General features: G+C 38.7%; 2 protein-coding genes and 4 non-coding genes across 6 annotated transcripts; 1 reads left to right on the top strand and 5 right to left on the bottom strand.

Annotated features, from left to right (window-relative positions):
• Nucleotides 1–3619: 3619 nt before the first annotated feature.
• Nucleotides 3620–8894, top strand: LOC104443574 (type I inositol polyphosphate 5-phosphatase 2). Its single transcript, XM_010057051.3, has 11 exons — nucleotides 3620–3820; nucleotides 3912–4017; nucleotides 4102–4194; nucleotides 4529–4616; nucleotides 4703–4807; nucleotides 5315–6143; nucleotides 6450–6634; nucleotides 7295–7403; nucleotides 7776–7924; nucleotides 8218–8437; nucleotides 8566–8894. Exons 1-10 carry the CDS (start codon nucleotides 3791–3793, stop codon nucleotides 8414–8416), a joined length of 1893 nt encoding a protein of 630 aa, XP_010055353.1. The 5' UTR covers nucleotides 3620–3790; the 3' UTR covers nucleotides 8417–8437; nucleotides 8566–8894.
• Nucleotides 8895–12973: 4079 nt separating this feature from the next.
• Nucleotides 12974–13066, bottom strand: LOC120294204. Its single transcript, XR_005551695.1, has one exon. It is a non-coding gene; the product is annotated as a small nucleolar RNA Z101 (small nucleolar RNA).
• A 2916-nt stretch (nucleotides 13067–15982) lies between these two features.
• LOC120294203 lies at nucleotides 15983–16075 on the bottom strand. Its single transcript, XR_005551694.1, has one exon. It is a non-coding gene; the product is annotated as a small nucleolar RNA Z101 (small nucleolar RNA).
• Nucleotides 16076–16210: 135 nt separating this feature from the next.
• LOC120294207 lies at nucleotides 16211–16297 on the bottom strand. Its single transcript, XR_005551698.1, has one exon. It is a non-coding gene; the product is annotated as a small nucleolar RNA snoR14 (small nucleolar RNA).
• A 162-nt stretch (nucleotides 16298–16459) lies between these two features.
• Nucleotides 16460–16546, bottom strand: LOC120294206. Its single transcript, XR_005551697.1, has one exon. It is a non-coding gene; the product is annotated as a small nucleolar RNA U61 (small nucleolar RNA).
• Nucleotides 16547–18296: 1750 nt separating this feature from the next.
• On the bottom strand, nucleotides 18297–21851 carry LOC104443572 (tobamovirus multiplication protein 2B-like). The gene is made up of 6 exons (XM_010057048.3): nucleotides 21129–21851; nucleotides 20770–20937; nucleotides 19695–19760; nucleotides 19539–19603; nucleotides 19147–19237; nucleotides 18297–18956 (listed from the first exon to the last, which is right to left on the bottom strand). The coding sequence occupies exons 2-6, from the start codon at nucleotides 20908–20910 to the stop codon at nucleotides 18945–18947; spliced, it is 375 nt and encodes a 124-aa protein (XP_010055350.2). The 5' UTR covers nucleotides 20911–20937; nucleotides 21129–21851; the 3' UTR covers nucleotides 18297–18944.
• Nucleotides 21852–22565: the final 714 nt, after the last annotated feature.

Raw genomic sequence — 22565 nt, 5'->3', positions numbered from 1 at the left:
CCACCAAGCGTTTCGATCTGATTAAACTGAGTATATCATGTAAAGGCCACGCTAGACTTTGAGTCCGTCCTTTTCTTTCTCGCCTTTATCTTGTTGTCAGTGTTGTTTTCGAACAGGCTTGTAATTTGGTTTCTACCCTACATGTTCATTGTTTCTTCTGGGATTGTTGTGGGCGTGTATGACTTTGTTGCGGCATCCAAACTAGTCAATTGGCACTTTTCAAAATAAACGCATGAATTTATGGAAATTGTGTTTGGAGTTTTGTTGATTTAGCAAGGTCGAATGACTTGAGTCGTCCCTATCGACAGCCGATATCTATGAGTCTGAAAGGGTGGTGTGGTGCCCTACTTGCTCATATCAGTTTTTTCACTAACAGAAAGCAGACCGAAAATTTCAAAATTTTCTTGTCATTTTTTCATTTTTGTCTCATCAAATTTCTAGAGAGCTTTTGCTTTTTATACATTGAACTAGACGACATGGTGTTGCGAGCTGGTAAGCATGTATTCAGTGTCGCTATACAAGGGGCCAAGTGACCAAATAGAGCTAATCTTTAGAGGCAAACACTTTTCAGTCACGCTTGGATGTTGCATGTGTCCTTAATCAACTTCATTTCGATGTCATTTCGCGCTTATCCCTAACTTTTACCAACTCTTCTTAACGTCGGTACCGTGAAAAAAAAATTGACCCAAGAAGTCAGAATGAGAAGATAGGCTACTCTGAAAATTGATGGTTTTTGCATTTTTCAACCGTCGGTTAGAAGATTTGGACGAATCATCATGAGAGAAGATTTTCTCTTTACATCTTAGGACCATGCATGCACCGATCGCTTTCTTAATGGCATAATCGGACGTACAATGAATATACATTAGGTGCTTCCTGCAATAATTTAGTGAAATAAAACTATGTATGAACATATTATGAGGCAAATTGATGCAATTGAACCCACAGTTGCCGATTACTTGATAAAACTCGAAATCTGGAGATTATTTAAGGTACACTTGATCCCATATCGTAAAATGAAAATGGCAATATACATGATTCGGTTCTAGATAAGGTTTCTTCTGAGGACTATTATGAAAGTAAGCAAGTTGATTAGTCAAGGGTTATAAAGGAACCCCAAAACTAAGCAACTTGAAGAATTCTATTTCTGATAATCATTCACATTTTGCAAAATCATACGCTATTGATCTCTTCGTAGGGTCAAAGGGGGTGTTTCACGATCAAGTGCCTTGGCCGGTCATTACAGCCAAGAAGTGACTTCAATTGAAGGTTCGGTATATCTTAGGAAGAAGCATGAATACATCCACAAGGCACATGCACTCGGCCTAATTCGACCCTTGACGAGATAGAGAACAAAGTTGCGGAATAATTTGAATGAGGGCCCTTAAACCGTGCTTTATTTATGAGCCTAAGTTTTTATTTTGTCATCGCGCTTCTATATTTGATGACCTAACAATGAAAAAGAATGAGTTGATATCGTAATTGAGTCCTACGTTTCATTTTTTATGGACAACATCTCAAGAAGATTTTGAGAATCATTCGAGAAGCACCGATTTGCGGGGATCAAGGTCATCATTAGTATCGCATGAATCAAGAACTACCCAATCGTCACGAGAACTCGCACGCTCTTTGAAACAATCGAGGACACGTCTGCGCGCTTGCCCACTTCCATGTCGACCACGCGTTGTTTTCAATGCCTAACTGTCGACACCCCCTTCCAGGACTGTCCCCAACTTAAACTTCGGGCGCACGGACATTTCCGTAATTGGGTAGAATTCTAGGGCTTGCACCAAGACCAAAAAGAAGGAACAATCCATTCCAATGATAAGAGTACCAAAGAAGCCAAATCCATTTCATCAAGAGAGAAAAAATACCACATAACTTTGCCTACTCTCAACTGATATTTCCTCTCAGCCGACTCATTCATACCAAATCCATTTTCATGCAAAATATCTGTTAGCGAGTCTCCGGAATACTTGAAAAACAACGGACCAAATAACTTTTATAGTCTTTCAAGTTAAATCATTTTTTATTAGTTGTATTTTAAAGTTAATCTATGTAATCCCTAAGATAATTTTATTTTTTCCCTTTTTAACTCAACTAGGAAGAAAATGCCAACCGTATAGGATCTATCGGCTGTTGCTGTCAATCAATTGAAGGGCTATTCTCACCCACATATAGTGCCTGGGGTCCACATCTGATAATCAAATCCCACTTGCTGCATGGGTCAATTTTCCTCTCCTTTTCCTTTTTTCCTTCATGAAGACAGAAAAGGTTATTCTAACCCATCTCATGCTGGCTTCCCTCTTTAGACTCCCCATATATTTCCTAGCTATATGAAACTATGACTAGTGCTTACCCTCGCCCCATGGCATAAAGAATACGTCAAGATAGATGATCAAGGCAAGATATATATATATTTTTTTTGGTAGGCTGTTGTCATACGTACCCACCAGGTGGAAAATATGTAATTTTGCATGGCTAACAGTGGTCAACGTCATCCGGTGTGGCTATTTCAAGCCATTTTTTCTTTTGCTTTGATTATGTCAGTGGAGAAAATAAAATGTTAGAATGTTACTTGCAGAGGAAGAGCTGAAGCTCAACCGTCCTACCAATGAACGCACAGGTGGACATGGAAAATTGTCTGTTTTGCTTAGCCCATCAGTTACTTGTTTGACTTGAGTTTCACTCTTCTTTTTTGTCCCTCTGTCGCTCTCTTCTTAAGTTTCAAACCATTGTTTTTGCTTAAATTGGAATTTCTGCCGTGTTTCAGGCAATGTTATAATGGTGGGGCTATTGTCAAATTTTGGCCACGAGGTTCTTGAAAGTTGTTATCCCACCCACTCGATTAGAAAATATCATTAAGTTATTAGTTTCTAGTCTTAATCAAGGGTTAGGCCTTGCCTTATATACTGCTTGTTTGCTGGGTCAGCCCTTTTCAAGGATTGTGGTGGGAGATTATTTTGAGAATTGGGTCAATTTGGTGTGTTATAAAAAGTCACTGCTAACATAATCATGAAAACACCCAGCTGGATTGTAGTAATGAAACCGCAACAATGACTATTCAATAAATGATAAAAAGAAAGAAATGCCCTCCTGGATTATCGTAATCATCTGCTGTTTTAGGCTTGTGGGTTGACTGAATTTTGAGAATTTAAGGTGTGGTCACTGTTTTCCAATCATTAACCTTTTTGTATTATTCTTTTATTTTCTAATGCTATTTTCGCATCCTATACTGTTCTGCGTACGATATACCATTTGACTCACTGTGATGCTGAAAGCAATGGTTGTGGCAGAAAGTGACTTTTTTTTTGGGCAATAATTTCGTTGTCAAGAAAATGATATTTTGATTTTCTTTTTTGGGAGTTGTCTTCGATTTCTCTGAATTTCTAACAATATCATGCCAGTGAGTTATGGACCATTTTGAATTCCACTTTCTTTTCTTTTCTTTTCTTTTCTTTTTTTCTTTTTTTTGCCTTTCAATTGCAAGTTGAATTTGTGGGTGTCTATGGAGTATGGCCATGCTTCTTCTGTCCTTTCTAATTGGTCCTAAGTACGAATCTTCCGTGTATTTGGCATCAAACAAAGCGTCTCCTCAATACCTCTTGTTCGCTAGTGGTTTGATAGGAAATAAAAAAGAAGGAAAAAGACCCTTGTATAAATACAAGTCTCCTCAAAACAGCGACCTTGATTAGCCTGTGCCTGCTTACACCTTCAGGGACTACTGCTTTCAAAAGTCCATTGTACTATTGTTGTTGAGCTTGCCATTCCAAAGTTTGATCATTAGACAATGAAAGCCCGGAGAGGAAAGCGGTCTGAGGTGATCGTTTGTGTTCCTAAGCACCACTTTTCTTTATCCGATATCTAGTGATGCTGGTTTTAGTATGTTAATGCTGTTGCATTGGTTGCAGGCATTCTGGCCTTCCATTATGATGAAGAAATGGCTCAACATCAAGCCGCAGGTGTATGATTTCAGTGAAGATGAGGTCGACACCGAAACCGAGAGCGAAGATGATGGTATTTTTCAATACGGCCTTTTGTCTTTATGAATATTGATGGTTGTTTTGTGCTTGATTCATCCCTTCTGCGATAACCATCCAGCTTCCTCTGTTAAAGATGAAAGAGTTCATCGAAGCGGTAATTATGCTCACGCTGTGAAGAGGAACCAACCTGAATGTCCAAATCCAACTTCAGGTACTATACCTTCTATCTTTCACTTGAATTTTCTTCGAGATGCTTCCCATTTTAAGGAGAATAGCATAGCATGACGTCTTAAATACACATGGATATTGCTGTTATCGTTTCTCTGTCGCTCTTTTGTTTAGGACTAGGAATGGCATGAAAAGATTGTTCTGCTGAGTTTCTCTTGTTGCTAACACCGACAGGACTCTGGTTGTTGAATTATTCTTGAAGCATCTTGTGGTCACAGACTATTTAATCCCAGTGGTTTTGCACTCATCTTCTTGAGCTTCTGTCCCTTCTCATCTCATCAAGTCTCTTGTTTGCTTTTGTGATGACCGTGTTGCAGAATCACATGTGAAGTGCTCTCAGTTCAGACACAGAAGAGGGAAGTCGGAGACTTTGCGCGTTCAGTACATTAATACAAAGGATGTGAGGTATGCAAAATGATAAAATCGTACAATTGCAATTAGACTACCACCTATATGGCTCTCTTTTCTCAAACGTATTTTTGCTTATGAAGGGTGGCTATAGGCACCTGGAATGTTGCTGGGAGACCTCCAAATGAGGATCTTGAGATCGATGACTGGCTTTGCACAAAAGAACCAGCAGATATGTACATCATTGGGTTAGTGCTCTCTGTCCCCTCTCTCAGCTCTCTGTTTGCATGAAATCTGCAAGTGTTCATATACTGTGTTAGACTGTTTTCTAAGCCTGTCATTGACATAGTAGTTGGCTTCTGATGCCGGGGTCCTCCATGATTTCAATAGTTCCATGTGATGCTAGATGAGGCTATGCTAGACAGTAGTTACTACATCTATGGATCATTCTTAGTCAATCTGTTAAACCAGCAAGAACATATCAGGCTGACTGACTTGTTTAGCTTGAACTGCATGACACAGAGAAAAAGTTCTTACAGACTGTGATGTCGTACCTTGAGTTACAAGCAAGTTATGGCCGACATGCACCCAGATTTGCTTGCCTCATGGATTAAGATTTCTTTCCTCCGTGCTTTTGTCTGAGAATCCTGTTTGGTGTCAGCAAAAAATCTCGGCCTATTACATATTTAGACAGCTTAGATGACAAAGTGTTCACCGGCTTTGATCTGATTTTTCCAATTCAAAGTTAATTCCAGGTTCCAGGAAGTGGTTCCGTTGAACGCTGGCAATGTGTTTGGAGCAGAGGATAGCAGGCCGATACCGAAATGGGAGGCTATCATCCGTAGAACCTTGAACAAACCTTTGGAACTTGAAAGTAGGCACAAGAGCTACAGCGCTCCACCCTCTCCAGGGCTAAGAACTTCCTCCGCTGCTGATTCGCTAGCAGATGAGGCAGAGAGTCACGCATTTGAGATGATGAGCGAGCAAAATGCTGGAACAAGCTGTGACTTTGACCTTGACCCGCAAAACTTCCAAGAAATGATGGGTTTGGGGAGGAATTTACATATAAGGAGGATATTTAGCAAAGACACCCTCAGTCAATTTGACTGGCCTGAACGTCCACTGGATACAACTCCTCAAATCTCTGCCGGCGCCAAATTGCGAAGAGTACTGAGTAGTTCTGCGAGGATTGGCTCTACATGGACAGATACTTCTTTACTTAGTTCTCAAAACTTTGTCGTTAACGGCAGCCCACTAAGGAGATCATACAGGAGCTCTGGAAATCTGGGATTGGCTCTGACGGAGGCGCAACAAATACCCGATGTCCTCGATTCCCCTCTTGATGCTATAGATAGTTATTCAGAGGAAGAAGACGATAGTTTTGTGGAAACAATTCCACTGCAGCATGTGAATGAAGTAATGAAAGATAAGGCGAAGCAACGCCCTACATATGTTCGAATAGTCAGCAAGCAGATGGTGGGAATATACATTTCGATCTGGGTGCGTAGGAGGTTGAGGAGACACATAAACAATCTCAAAGTCTCTCCCGTCGGAGTCGGCCTCATGGGCTACATGGGAAATAAGGTAGCTCTTTCCTCTTTTACGCTAAGACTAATGGAAACATTATGGCAAAGATGGTGACACGACAAAAGCATCTTCTTTTAGTCCCTTTGAGTTAGTAGCCTTACTTTTGGGATGACGCCTAAACCTGAATAATAGCCACGCTTGATTATCTGTACATGCTAAAATGTTTGCAAGACTTGCATCGCCTGTGGAGAAAAAGCCTAAGGCTACGGCTACTTTCGAGTTTCTTGTTTGTGTGTTGATAATGATCAACACATTTGATATATTATTGTTTTCACTGCAATATACTTTGCTTTTCTGATACAGGGATCTGTATCTGTGAGCATGTCACTTTTTCAGTCATCGATATGCTTTGTCTGTTCTCACCTGACCTCCGGTCAGAAGGATGGAGCTGAACAAAGACGCAATTCCGATGTGAATGAGATCCTGCACCGCACTCGTTTCTCATCAATGTTCGATTCTGATCAACCACAGACAATTCCATGTCACGAGTAAGTATCATTTTGCAATAATCACAACATTGGAAGCATCAATTCATCTTCTTGCCCTGTTCTGCTTGGATGGTTTGATATTAAGTGTTAATCTTGCTGCAATCACAGTAAGAAACAATTTTGCCTACTGTGGCATCAACTAGAAGTCATGAGATCCGTTCACTAGGCATGGTTTAGCAAACAGCATCTTTTTGACGTCCCAGAGCCAAAATGAAACCCTTTTCATGATTCTAAGGGTTTAGTGCTTGGAAATCTTAGACATAGCATGATGTCATTAAGGCTGGTGATTATGCAGTACAAATCTAATGGAGAGATGTCTGACTTCTAGAAGTCCTGAGCGTTAGTAAATGTGAACTTTGTCAAGACTAGAGAAGCATCTCTGCGGAAAATGGTTCATGACAACCCAAGCTGTGTCATTGGATTAAAACAAATAGCACTACAAAAGTCCCCAAGATAGTGATTATCGGACATAAGGGTCCTAAGGCTAGTTTAACATGGAACTCTGTTAGTGCTTCAGTGCAGACTTCTATGAGACTGAGTTGATAATGCCTGCTGGTTGCCTCACTAGAATTGTAAAACTGTCAATCTGTCTGAGCCTTAGTTATTGAGTTTAGATCATGTCTCTCAAAAATTGAACCGTTTGGATTGTTCTGTAACCAGTCAGGTATTCTGGTTTGGAGATTTAAATTACCGTCTCAATACGTTGGATGCGGAAGTAAGAAAGCTTGTTGCTAAGAAACAGTGGGATGAACTCATCAACTATGATCAGGTGAGTAAAAAAACTGTTTCGCAAAAACCAACATGCTTTTTTTTGGTTGTTTCTTGTTTCCTTTCCCATTTCATGGAAAACGTGACTATGTCATTTTGAAGAACGTGTTTTCTGACTGGTTATCTCAATTATACGGGCATTAGGCAGTGTCAATGATTCAGAGAAACCGAATTTGATTTCATACTGTATCTTAGAATAAAAGAAATACAGATCAAAAGAACTGAGTACATGAATCTCCGTGCAACGAAGAGATACCTGTTAATCAAGCAAATAGGTGGATTCATCTTATAGTTTTTTATGTATGATAAAAGAGAAAGAAAATGGATTCATCTTGTGATGGAAGGAAATGCTGAAGATATCTTTCATTTGCAGTTAAGCAGAGAACTCCGCAAAGGACATGTTTTCGAGGAATGGAAAGAAGGCATGATAAACTTTCCGCCCACTTACAAATATGAAATCAACTCTGACAGATACGTTGGCCAGAACCCAAGAGAAGGGGAAAAAATAAGATCGCCGGCATGGTGAGTTATGCTTCCCCGACGGGCAGGCTACACATGATATGAATTTCTGTGGTTTCAACTGATTCCATAGAACTTGTTTAGCCAAATGACTTGTTTTACTGATATGACCTGATCATGCCCAACATATATTCTCGCTTTCTTTTGGTTTGGTAGACTCGACCCCATTCTGCGTTTTTCATTGAAAATTGTTTTCCTCGAAGTCGGATCTCAATCGCTTCTTGAATAGAGTTGACGACGGCTATAACATGAATGATTGGAAGACTATCTTAAATTACTTCTGGCCATATCTGCAGGTGCGACCGGATACTATGGCTGGGAAAAGGAGTAAAGCAACTTTCTTACAAACGAGCAGATATAAGGCTCTCGGATCATCGGCCGGTCAGTTCAATCTTCTCAGTGAAAGTCGAAGTTCTGGATCATCGGAAGCTCCAGAGGGCTATCAATTTCATGAGTGCTGCAATACACCCTGAACCGCTGCTGGATGAAGATTGAATTATAATCTGGAAATTGCAGGTAACTAAGATCCATATAAGAAGACACTTTGTTCCCGTGTTGCTCAGATGTTTACTCCCCAAATTGTCAATTTTATTCCCCCATCACCATGTACCGAGTAATATCATAATAATCCCTTTCTTTGGCAGGATTAAAGATTTTGCAGTGACCGGACTTTTTTTTCTTCTGGAGAGGGACATCTTCATAGGGTCAGAACACACCAAGTTTTCGATTTTAGAGTGCTGGTATACAGGGCTTGAGGTTTGCTGGTGCACAGTACTTTGATTTGTAAATCTAGATAGCTAACTTAAAGGGGCAAAAGGATTGTAGGAACTTGCTGACAAATTTTTTCATCAGCGGGAATCTACATCTGTCTACCATTTTCCCATCCGATTTTATTGGAGAACTCTCGTAAATTAAGACAACATTCTTCATGTTTTACTCGTCCATCGTAATGAGAGAAAATTTCATGGGCCAAGAACCTCGAAAATCAGCAACATTTGGGTGCCATACTTAGAGTTGAAAGTGCGCCTCATCAGAGTGACCTCTCACTCTAAATAAGTAAAGAGAGTACTAAATAAAACTTCAGGCATACTATACTAAGTCAAAGACTTGAAATGGCACAAAAAGCTAGGGACCAATATTGCGGATAAATGTTGTGTTTGAAAACCGGCCAAAGCCTGTTAGGGAAGAGACTGATACATAGGACGACAGATTACAAGAAACTTGTCATCAATCCAAGCCGAACTCAGGACACAACATGGAGATAAAGAGAAAAGGTTCTTCAGATGACAAACTTCTAAGATGCACAGAAATGAACTAAAAGAACACTTTCACTCTTTTCAAATGCACAAACTCATGCAAATCATTCCCAAGATTCTTTGTTTGAAATACATGGCAACATTGTGATCAGTAAACAAGGTTTGATTCTCGAACAATTGCCATCCTGGAAAACAAACCGCACTTCTTCCATGTCTTCTTCTGCCCCATTGTCCGTAATCTTATAGAAGCCATCTTAGCTCGAGGCACTCCATTGATCTTTCTCTTGCAAGCCATGAACGGCAATCTTCAGAGAGAAAATTCATCATAGATATGTTGGCTTTCGATGAATAAACCTGTCAATGAACCTAAGAAACTATTCCTGACAACGAAACTCGTTGAAATGAAACTAGGAAGTGACAAAACAAGAATAAGCAATGAATAGCAAACCAAAACTCAGAGCTAGTAAAATAGAGCAACCCCAAGATATTAAATGCAAGAGCACTTCCTAAAGCGACCCCGCACAATTACACCTGCTTGTGAACTGAAAAAAAAATTGAAACCCCTCAAAATCAGGTAGAATGAAGAAAGCGGCAAATACCTTATTCAAAGGACTGAATTACTTAGTGAATTTATCGTCTTTCATTGACATATGCATAAATCAATGAACGAGATGGAGCAAACAGCGGATCGTCGAATATGTCCCACCGTCACTTATCAGGAAAAAACCAAAGGCCGGAGACCAAATTTACTTCTTCTCCTTTTCTTTTCTTTTTATTTTTTCAATAAAGACTAGGACTAGTTGCCAGGGGTGTTTAGTTCTCGATCCCATCCGGTCCTACCCATGAAGTTGGGAATTGGGACCAATTCCCCATTTTGGAACTAGGAACCAACTGACTAGTCGTGGGATCGGACCGGACCGGATTGGATAGACGAGTCTAGTTCCCGGGCAATCTAATGGAACAACTGAAAGATTACAATGATGCATTGATGCACCGAATTTCAAGAACTTACATTTCATTTGAGTGTTTCCCTCCTTTAAAATCAAGCATATGCTCTATACTCGCAAAATATTCAAAATACTTCAAAAATTGTCAGCATGACACACTTAATGAATACTTCACTAGATCTTAGCTAGGGTGTGCAACGGGAATCACCTAAACTAGGAATTGTCTGGATTGACTAGTTTTTGGCGGTTCCCGTGGGTGGCAGTTCGGTTCCTAGTTCTTATTCTTGGAATTGGTGGTCAATCGATCCGATTCTCAATTCCAGGGTAGGAACTAGGAACTGAACCAATTGTTTTATATATACACACACTTTTGAAGCCTTAATTCCATATTGAATGGAAGAAGAAACTAACAAGTAGAATTATTTTTTGAAGAAAAGGTTTAGGTGGTTGATTACATGTGAAATCGAGAGAAGAAGAAACTAACAAGTAGCTTTCCTCTTTAAGTAGTGGAACAAAGATGGCCTGCTACTTGAAGAGAAAACCTACTTGTTAATTTCTTCATTCATCCAATCTTACATTTGGCCAAGAGACCACAAAAACTCTTTTTGTTCCTCGTTATGTAAAGATGAAGCTTACTCGTTAGTTTCTCTTTCCATCCGATGTAACACTCAGGCTCCAAAAACCAGACCCTCACTCCTCACGCTCGCTCTCTCCTCCTCACTTGCAAGAGACAACACATTCTAGGCCTCCAAGAGTTTCACATCAAGCAATACTCAAAGATTATAAAAGAGATTGTCTATAAAATCCAAATCAAACATGACCTTTAACCATATAGCCTTTTTGGCTAAGATTTAGAGTATGGCTTTTTTGGCTACGATTGAGCGTGAAATACATTGATGCTTACACAAGTGGAGTTTGACTTTTTTGCACGTGGGAACATGTGCAATTGATTCTATTGGACTGCCAGGAACCAAACTAGATCAATCACATGGCCACTCTTTAGTGGAATAAATAAATAAATAAAAAAGTGGCCGATTCCTTTGAATTGGACGGTTCACTCTTAATCTTAGCCAAAGGCTAAGAAAGGCATACTTCGATAGGCACATAACTAGAATTTTATTCGCAACTCCTCTTTCAGTCCTTGTATGCTCATTTGAAGGGGAACTCTCAACATTTCGCATGGAAAGCTCTAATGACAAGCCATGCGACTTTTTTGGAGGGTCCCATATCAAAAGAGTTATGAATAAAAATCAAGCTATATACCTATCGAAAACATATATTTCTCAACCTTTTGACTAAATATTTGCATCCCAACAACATTGAGAAAATCCCTAATAATTTCGAGTTCAAATGATTTTTATTAATAATTTTAAAGAAATAAAATTAAAATTTTTAAAAATAATCGGTCCGGTCCAAACAATTATCCTTGGAATCAGGAATTGGACTGCAAATCACTAGTTCCAATTTCTTGGAGTCAAGAATAGGACTAGCACCCCCGAGTACCGACCAAATTGGCTGGTTCACTCTGATTTAGACAATTCCTAGTCCAATCTATTCCTTTGGCTTATCCCTACTTGTTGCTTAAAAGAAAATAATGCCTTCCAGACTTTCACCCCTGCCAAAACAAAACACTACCTTAAATGTTGCATCCACATTCACACGTCTATAATCCAAATATCACCGTTGCCGCCAACCCCAACCAACTGCCCACTTGGTGGGAAAATTATTTCTTAGGATCAAACCATTCTCTCTATAACATATCAACCGTCGAATTCACGAGACCAATGAACTTAACAGTTCACAAGCTATAGAAACCAATGGTCCTCTCACATGCAATAAAAAGCTCCAATTGGTGGGGAAGGACAGCAAGGAGTTGCGCGCCAAGATCGAAGTCCAAAACTTGGATAAATCTTGACAATGTCAATATTTGTGAATGGAACACACCACAAGCATTGATTCATATGTTGGCATCAACTAGAACCCAATGTATTTAATGATCATGATGAATCCCGTCCATAAAAACTGTACACATTCATGACTTTTCCAACTTCCTTATGTCTCGGTGGATAATTTTTTACATGAAGGAGAAAAGAATAGACGATCCTTGAACGACTTATCTTTATCTGCACCAGCTAAAAGCCAAATGCCATGAAAGATAATCTAACCTCCATCACCATATTTCACATGGATATGATGGTCTTTCAAAAGAAATGACATAATTTCATTTGCAAGTAGTCGTAAAGATTGCTAATCCCAGAACCAACTTTTTGTCCCCAATCAAACCTTTATGCGACTATGGTTGTGCAGCTTGTGCTTGCCAAATGAGAAAAGAGATGATGCGAGTTTGGTCTAAAAATAATTGACGATTTTAAGTTTTCCCTCCTCTTCCCGTCCAACAATTTCAAAATTTTAGATTTTTTCTATTAGGAGAGGTGGGAATATTAAAAAATTTCTTCATTGTCCACCCAAATTTTCATTCCACGTTTGAAAAGCAAGTTCTTGCCCAACGATTACTTCAAAACCAAGGGTCAAGACATCAAAAAAGGTTCTTCGTTACTGATTAACTCACCGTAGTTGTATAGGTAATAAAGGGGGTGAGTGCTTACAATGGACTAAATTACTATCTTGATCAACACCTAATACAACATGTCTTGGCATGATTATACAAATAATGCTACTATATGAAAGACTTTGGAGAGCATAACAAGTAAAATGGTATCAGATTCAAAACATGAAAGCATAGAAGGAAATGAATTGATGATGTACACGAGATCCAATTACTTATGGATTAAAACCACTTGCTACACATCAACCCCCAATTAAGTAAATAAAGAAAAATGGAGTATCCAGAAAGGCATCAGGTCTCCAAGGTGAAGTAGCATCGCTTATAAGTTCAAACGGACAAACCCATTAGCTGTAGTAAGATTCATCACCTGTCCAGCTACTTCAAAAGTTCATGATATTCAGGAGCAAAAGATTGTGTAAATAAAGATGGAAAACCACTTTCTCTATTGTTTTGAAAATTGGTAGAGGCATGAGCAGAAATAAAGATGTTTCTTCAAAATCAGGAGCAAAAGATTGTGTAAATAACAAGATCCAACATGAAGGGCCATCCAGCATATTCAATTATATTTGCAGTAGCTCATAATATCTTGCCATCCATTGGTTCTTATGCAATTACCCAACTTAAAACTCTAATTTCATTGAACTGAGAATACCATCACCCTCGTTCAAAAATGGCCATATTAAATATAAACAAATTAGTGAATACATTGCATGGATAGAGCAACAATCAGCAGCTCCACACATCTGTTCCATTATCACAATTAGAGATAGAATTGGCCAAAATTGAATTAAAAATCCTCTCATCAAAACTCATAACTTGCATTACTAGAAAAGTAAGATATCTGACCAGCCATATTATTAATGAAAATTGCAACTGTCGCATCCACACCGTCCATGGACATGGAACACATGTGATCGGCATGTGACAGCCATGCCAATGGACATGGAACACATGCGATCAGTGCGTGTAAGCCATGCCAATGAACGGCATGAATACAATAGTTACAATTGTCATCAAGTTCGCATCTTATCAATGCAACCATTAACATAGCTACCATTATCATTATTTTCTGACAATAATGAACATTCCTTTCAATACAACTATTATCTATTATAATGTGTCAAAGAAGCTATCCCCACCTTAAAGCTATATGGACAGTCTCATTTTAATTGCCTTTTTAGGCTTATATTTGGGAAAAGGAAGGAGGGAAAATGAGTGTAGAAAATTGGGAAAGAAACATAAATTTTTGCAAAGAGGAGACGAAAAGTAGGAAATATTTCGCAAATTTTCACCCCTCAAGTCCTCACAAAAATTCAAATTCTTTCGAAATTTTCAGGACTTCTATTTTGCAGACCCCATCCACTCCTTTCCCAAATACAAGTTTTAGAAGGTATTAAGTAAATGTAGGATTAATATTTTATTGAAAAGATGCCATGCTATTGACAATAAAGCCACCCCTTATACAATTTGATTATTAAAATAACACCATACCACGATTAAAGTTTAACTTTCTAAAGGCATCATTCAAATTGAATCACCAATACCACACTAGAAACTGGTGAGCAAAAGGAACCGACTGAAGCGAATAAGTTGATTTGGTCTGGTCTCAAGGGGGGCCAGTCTAGTTTCCAATTCGGATTGGGCTTGGGCTGATGATTATTATTTTTATTTTTTTCAGAATTATTAAAAAATAATTTTCACTCTTAATTTTTAAGAATTTTCAGACAAAAAACCAAAAAAATACATGCTTTGGTTGGAGTATAGCTTGATGACTTTTATGCACAACTCTCCTCACATTCTTTGTGTGACCATTTGACGTAAGACTTTAGGCATTCATAGCTCGACAAAGCAATAGAGACAAGCTAAGAGTCCAACACTCAAGGCATTTGCATGAAGTGCTAAATACACAACAGATTAGACAAGTCATACAATAGTGCCACATTGAATAGTCACACAAAGATCGCAAACAAGTTGTGCATAAAATTCAAGTCATACTCCAACCAAAGCATACCTTTCTTGATCATTTAGCTAAAATTAAAGGATAAAGTGTATTAGAAATCCTAAACTTATCATGAAAATGCAATTGAGTCCTAAAACTTTCAAAAAGTACAATTAAGGCTTAAAACTTTCAAAAAATGCAATGGACTTGAAATTAAACCAATTTTAAAATTTGATTGCACTTTTTGAAAGTTTTAAGACTTAATTACATTTTTTAAAAGTTTTAAAACTTAATTACATTTTAATGACAAATTTTAGGACTTTCAATACACTTATTCCTAAAATTAACTATAATATTAGTTAAGTGTGAAGTTCAATTTTGTGGCATTTTGATATTATCATGGGTAAAGAGCAAATGCTTGATTTTAAAGGAAAAGAGAAATTGATTTATCATTAATTCAATTGAGTTGATTGAGGACTCGTTTCCTATTTCTAAGATCAAGAGTTGAATCGAATAATCTTGGAATTAGGAACCAAACCAAACCAGACCATCAGTACAATCCGATTCCTGATCCTAGAAATGGGGAAGGATCAATCCGGTTCTTAAGTGGGATCGAACTAGATCAGGGTCCTATCACCCCTACTAGAAACTAACAATCCCAATTTTATGAGTATCTTCAATAAATTTTATCTTTGGAAACCAAACACATCACAGCCATTGATTTATGAAGGATTTAGATAAATATCCACTATAGGCAAGAACAATTATTTCAGATTTTAGCAACTGCATGTGGTCAAGGTTAATACAGGTTTACAAAAGGGAGAAAAGATAGGTAATCCCAAGACTACCTAACGCTTGCAATTAGTTTACTAATAGCAAGTTCTTTAGAAATAGGTAATCCCAAGACCACCTAACTGTTTACCCTATTGAAACCTTTAATCCTGCAAGCTCCCAAAACATGTCAGCTCCGAAAGAGCAACGAGATAAAGAGATTGAAAACCTTCTCCCTAGATTTGAATTTAATTGAGAATGTGAATTGAATCATCAAGTGAGTCCCAAAATCTAGCAAATCAGTAATCCATGATACTAGTGCAAGAAAGAACTTCAACAATGGCGCATAATGGAGAAATCTAAATCTGCAGATATCATTCTCGATAGATGCCACGAGTGATAGTATTAAGAACTTCAACACCATGGCCAGACCATCGAATTCTGATTAATCCATAACAAAAACACATAGGGGAAAAGCAAGTAAAGGACTAAGTCCCACAAAAGCAAGCAAGAATCAGTCGGACAAATGTTCTTACTTCAAGTCCAAAACAACTTACTAGTCCAAAAAGGAGCAAAACACTAGTAGGGCATCAGTTCTCCAAGGTGATGTAGCATCAAGATAAGTTCAGACGCAAATTACCCATTTGTTAGTATGAGATTCATCACCTGCCCATCTACAGAATGGTCGAGAAATCAGAGTAAAAACCCGCCTGCTCTCGCAGTTTTTCAAAAAGTTCGGTTCTTTAAGCATCAATACAGACACAAAAAAAGGTTTTTAACAAGTTAATGGAAGAGAAAGAGGAGCTAGCAGCGATCGGAACCTGTCGGGATTCACGATAACATCACGCTGTTGTAAGTCAGTGGATTGACAGACATGAATTTCTATCGTCACCTCGCTTCAGCTCAGCTCCCCATTTCGAAACAACCCACACAAAGATCGAAACAGCCACACCAAAAAAAGAAAAAAATAAAAGAGAGACCGACAGAGAGGCAAACGTACAAACACACAAGAAGAACAAAACCGCGAGGGATTTGAAGAGACCGAAAGAGAGGAGGCGTGAACTCAGAACTTCTTAGAGGGTTGTGCGGCCGTCACGGACGGATCCCAAAGATGAGACCGTCTCCGGTACACGAGATAATCAGTTCATCACTGCGGAACCTCGTAAAGTTTCGAGTTTTAGCAAAGAGAAGCGCTTGAACATAGACAAGAAAGACGACAAGATCCGACATTTGACGCAGAATCAGTGCCGAGGATGTGCCTACGGGAGAGCGGGGGAAGGAAGCTGGAAGGGTGAGAAGCGGAGGCAGGAGGCAAGGTGACAAGGGAAGGAGAAAGAGGGGTTTTTATAGATGGGGATTGGGGTTGGGGTTGGGGTTAGGGTGGCCTGCGGCGGCGAAAACCCTAGAGAATTTTGTGAAAGTTTCGATTTTTCTTTTCCGGAGAAAGATTTTTGCTTTTTTTTTTAGATTGCATGTATTAGGACCACTAATGAAGAATTATGAGATTCTTATTGAGATTTTTTTGACAATATATAGGAGCCGATTTTGGGAAATATAAATCCCAGATGTAAAGGTTTCAAAACTCAATTTTATTCTAAATTATCCTATTAATCGAATCACTTTGGCTTCATTGATTATGAAGTAACTTTTATTTCTCAAAGTTCTCATCTTTTCCTAATTAACCTTTGAACTTGGCTCAATGATCTCCTAAGCTCATCACTATTGAAATTCACTATTGAAATTCTTTGAAGCCGTTTCCATTTCATTCTTAGTGACATTTTTTTTTCTGATGAGTTTGGCAATACTTTACCTTCAAAACTATTCCTCGAGGCGAAACACTCTAAGTTAACAAACTTTGATTGAAAGCAAATAGTATACATTATGTGTGTGCGTGTGTAAAATACTCACATTAAGATTAAATTTCAAAATGAGGTGAAAAAACAGATGCTGTCCATGAAGGAGACAAGATAGGTAACTCCCAAGATCATGCAACCTCTTGACAGGGCTTTCGGGCTTCCAACGACCCAAGCAAAGATATGCCTCACTTGGATCGACTTCCATACGCAAGGAGCTCACCAGCCTTGCCAAGATCTTGCAACTCCAAGGCAACTCGCCGAAGCATGGTGGTGGCACGGTGGCACCGATGCATCTCTCTCTCTCTCATGAACAAATCGAAGAAGATGAAGGTAATCTTGAAATTATGAGAAGCCTATTAAGAGTAAAATAGGGATAAAAAGTTAGCTTAATTGAAAGGAAGTTGCTTTCTTTAAGAGTTTCCTGGTCACACTAAAGATGTACCTGTCTTGATTTTTGGGATTTGCCGAGGCAACTTTAATTTGAAGTATTCAAAAAAAGGTTTACCGAACATCACGAGTCGACTTCCACCCCCACGGACTTTAGAGCCCAGGTTACTTTGTAAAGTATTCCCTATACACCAAATTTCATCTAATAATATAATGCAAACCCCACTGATATTACCGATTTATTAAATGCTTTTCCGCCCTCTACATTAATGAGTTTTACTCCCAAACTAATACAAAAACCGATGGTGTTAACCTTACCTTCCAAATTCCAATTTTATCCGCATCTAATAATTTTCCAGACTTACACACGATGTCGCTAGTTTCTTCAAGGTGCAAATGATGATAATAGTGGCGTGACCGGGACTGGCCTCACATAAGGAGCTCAAGGATTCTAGTTCAGCAAAAGGAAGCTCAAGGATCCTAGAGCCGTGGAAACTTTCAAACAATGGTTGAGTCTATATAAACATGATATTTTGACAACTTGAATCTAAATCAGTACTTAAGACTGTAAAGAAATCTCCATAACTGGAGTACCTGACTACTTCTAGATGAATAAGTATTTCAAGAGTATAGTCCCTCCTCTCACATAAAAGACTACTGAGTAAGGCTGTTAAACATTACAATATGCAGTCTCCGGTAAAATAAGCCAAAGTTTACTTTCACCGGACTGTGGCATCTTACTTCCATGATCCAATTGTGTAATTATCAATCATGAGCTCAGATTAATTGGTATCAGTAAGGCCTGAATAACCTTCTCGGTTGCATCCTTCGTCAAGCACGGAGGAGCATCGATTTAAATGAGTGTTGCTTATTTGGCCAGTAACGGACTAAACGAGTATGGCATCTTAACATTGCAGTTTCTTCTGGTAGCAGGGTGAGGATGTTTCTTCTGGAGAAAACATGTCACTCTCTGCCAAGTGCATACCACAGTGACAAAGTTCTTTTGACGACTTACCATAGGACTTAAGGAGATCCAGACATACAATTAGGTTAGGTTGCAAGGTGGAACAGCACGACATTAGGAAAAAAAAACAAAAGAAAAAGATGGACATTATAATTAGTTGGACACATCTCCACGTGAAACAAAGCCTTACGGTTTCAGCTTCCGTGGACAAAAACTGTGTCTGCACACTACTCCTACCTCCTGTTTGAAACTTCAGTAGTGAAGCAGTGAAATATGGCCAATTATGGCACTGCAGGAGGTTTGATCCGCCAGTTAATTTCTTTGGCAGAGGGATGCATCAATCAGAAGCCTGTTGAAAAGTTCAGAGCAGTTGTCAAGATGCGTTAGAAAGAGGAGATTATGCTTATGAAACAAAATCTGAAGTACGCTTCCTCACTAGGACATCAATTCAGTTTCCATGAGGCAAGGTATGTGACACAATTGTAACTGCATTTCTTGCCCATCAGGGAGAGGAGTGAGGAGAGGAAAGGTCCTAATACCTCTTGAGAAAAATGAATTTTTGAGAGAGAATTAAGCTGGTTGCTTTCCATGTTTGCTAGTAACTGGATCACCGTTTGCAGATGAGGAGCACTGCAAAAGTTATTGCAGAAAACATCGAGTTGACATGGTTTGTACTATAAAACTCCCATGGCCATTATCAACATGCAAAAAGTAAGAAGAAGAGACATGGCCACAATTGTTTGGCAGCCTCAATTTCAAATTGCCAAAAAAAAAATAAAAATTCAACTGATTAGGAACAATCACTGTATATATAGCAGTTCTTAAGCATGTCTTTCACAAGGTATTGGTCAGTTTTTTTCGTTATGCAGAAAAAAACCTGCCACTATATTACATCATTTAGAAAATAATACCAAATATCAAAGGTGTTAACCTTTGCAAACTAGTCTCCATGTGTGCATCCAGAGATGAAATTACCCGAGGCATCTCCTGCAAGACCTACACCAAAAAATGTAAGTTCATAATGGCATCAGCACTCTTAAGTGGAGGAACACCACTCTTATCAACGAAGCCAGATCTATATGCATACTCGCCCAGTATTCCCTATTGTTGCTGTTTTTGCCAGAAGTTTCTTGGGAAGCATCATTAGCTGGGCCTGAGGAACATGCCGAGAAAGAATTTATAATGAATAGCACAAGAAAAACCACACATTGAAATCAGAACCTTGAAGCCGACCAGCCAGTTAAACATTTAAGAACCAAAATGATTCTCTGAGACAACTATATACTTAATTTGAAGAACAACTGAGGAAATTCATGAGGCGATGGATTTCAATCCTCTGTGAAATTGGATTGTTGCATGACTAGCACTAAATTTAAGTATCATACAAAACATTGCTGTGAAGATTCCTGTCTCAGCACAAATTAAGTCCATACTCTTGCCATTGCTCAAGTCACCAAGGGGTGGTTCATGCCTGGACTACAAACAATTCAGTCGAACTTCTTTTGCCAACACTCGAACCGACTCATGCCTTTGGATCGACAAAGACAATAGGCTTTTGCACAAAAAACTTAGATATGGGCAAATGTCATGAGTTAGCCTCGTAACTGGGACACATTAGTTTCCTAATCTGGATCTTAATCTCATAACCAAAGCTTGAATCCTGCATATTTCAGGTACAGGAAAAAGAATCTATACCTACTATTACCCAAGAGAACAATATCGGTACCAACCAGCGAAATTAGCTGCATTGCAATCACTTGACCACTGAGATTCCAAACAGCAAATGAAACGAGACAACTCACTCGTTTCTTGCTACGTTTCACAGAAAAAAGCAACCATGTCGTTTTTTTTTCGTATCGACAAACCATTGTAGAATCATTCCCGTGATGCCAGCTTCAAGCTAACACCTTGGAGCAAACCCAGAAAAATATCTGATCCCGTTCCTTTATAAGCCCACGTCCTTGAATTGAATAAAAGAACAGCACGGATTGTTAACACGACGCTCCGGCCAGACGCAACATGGTATCGAGGTCGAAAAAAGCACATGGTTCCGGCATCCTCATCTCCCCCGTTTTCAGCTCATAAAACTTTACGTATGCGGATCGGGTTCAGAGCTTGCTAGAACCAGACATGATCGAGATCGAGAGAGAGAGAGGAACAACCTGGGAAGGGGAGGACTGTTGCATGAGGTGGAGAAGATTGGAGGTGGACTGGACGCCTTGCGATATTTGATCGGCGACGATGGCTTTCGCGCCCTTTTCTCTGGTGCTGCTTCCTCTTCCGCTCGCTGCTGAGGTCGCCATTGCTCGATCCGCACCAACCTGCTTCTTCTTCAGTGCAGAGAGAGAGAGATAGAGAATATGAATGGATTTTGCATGGATTTTTAAGACGGGAGGTTTTAGGATGTGCACAACAGTGTTTGGTGAACATTTTTGTTTTTATGAAATTTGATATTCAATTTAAAAATTAATTTTTAAAATATATAAATTAATAAAGAGAGAGAGAGAGACCGGATGCTCACATGAGGACCGTGGATCAAGCCCGACCCAACTCAAGTGCCGAGCCACCACGACCCCGGCGATCCATGCCAAGGTTGCATGACCTTAGGCCTCATAGGTCGCACGACTTCTGTCGAGACCATCCGAAGGTTGTGACATCATGAGCCTTGCTAGAGGTCATGGGCACTAGTTCTACGATGCCACTTCAAGGTCACGACACCTCCAACCTTGTAGAGGTTTTTGCTAGTGTCAAGTCTAATTCATTAGCGCTAGATTTAGATTGTCGGTCGTTCGACATGTACAAAAAAAAAGTTGAAGATGAGGGTAAAAGTGAAATCTAGATAATTTAATGAGGGGCAAAGTTTGTTAGGAAAAAACATCATTAACCTTGAAAGCAGCATTGTTATAATGGGACTTGCATCGGACATAAAACCTTTAGAAATAATAAATTTTGCGTCAAGGGTCATTGCATTTTCATTGCCAAACACTTCCAGCATTTTGCAGCTGTGCCGAACGCAGCAGGAGAATGGCCAGAACGGTTCGAATAAGATTCAACAATATAACAAAGAAAATAGGACATTCGGAAAAGATTAATTGAGAACTACACGAAAGAATTACTATGATAGATATTGCATTTTTCATTAGCAAACGGCATTGATTAAATTGCGGGTTGCGACCCATTTTTAGGCGCATAAGTATGTTTTATTGCTTTTCATAAATTCCAATATATTTCGACACAATATTCAAAGAATAAGGCTTCGTCTTTTTTTTTTTTTTTTTTTGGAAAATTAATGATTTGGAAATATTTTCTAAAAAAAATGATTATTTGTATCTCTTACAAAATGAATGAATTAAAAATATTTTTATCATTCACGTAAATGCTTAGACATAATTTGTTATCGATAATGAAGATATTTTTCATCGATTAATTATTGCATTGTTCCCAATTTAGACCTCAACTTTTAATTGTGCAAATTTAATTCTAAATTTTTTGATTTGTGCCAATTCACTAAGACTAAGATAGCATTAATGCAATATGTTCTGATATTTTTTTCCCAAAAAAGAGAAAGAAAAGAAAAGACAAAAAAAATTATGAAAAAAAAAAATTATCCATATCACCGCCAACCTTACCACTTAAAATGGTTGGTATCCATATTATTCATGTTAACAATTTTCAACTAAAATTGGCCGAAATGATTTCATTAGTTCAAACTAGATTGATCAAATTAAAAAATTCAAGATTGAATTAGTTACCTTACAATGGGTTTAGGATATTTTTGGTAATTTTTCCTTTTCTCGGCAGGAGCAGGGCTCTGTTATCGTCGAGGATCCTAAAGCCAAGGAAACTTTCACATCATGGTTGAGTTTATATAAACATGAAATCTTGACAACTTGAATCTGGATCAGTACTTAGGCTATAAAGAAATCAAGAAAGATTTTTCAGGGAAACAAACTCAGAA

Source organism: Eucalyptus grandis, chromosome 5, assembly GCF_016545825.1.
Source record: "Eucalyptus grandis isolate ANBG69807.140 chromosome 5, ASM1654582v1, whole genome shotgun sequence".
NCBI lineage: Eukaryota > Viridiplantae > Streptophyta > Magnoliopsida > Myrtales > Myrtaceae > Eucalyptus > Eucalyptus grandis.
Note: the sequence above shows the minus strand (reverse complement) of the source record. Positions and strands in the feature narration are given on the sequence as shown.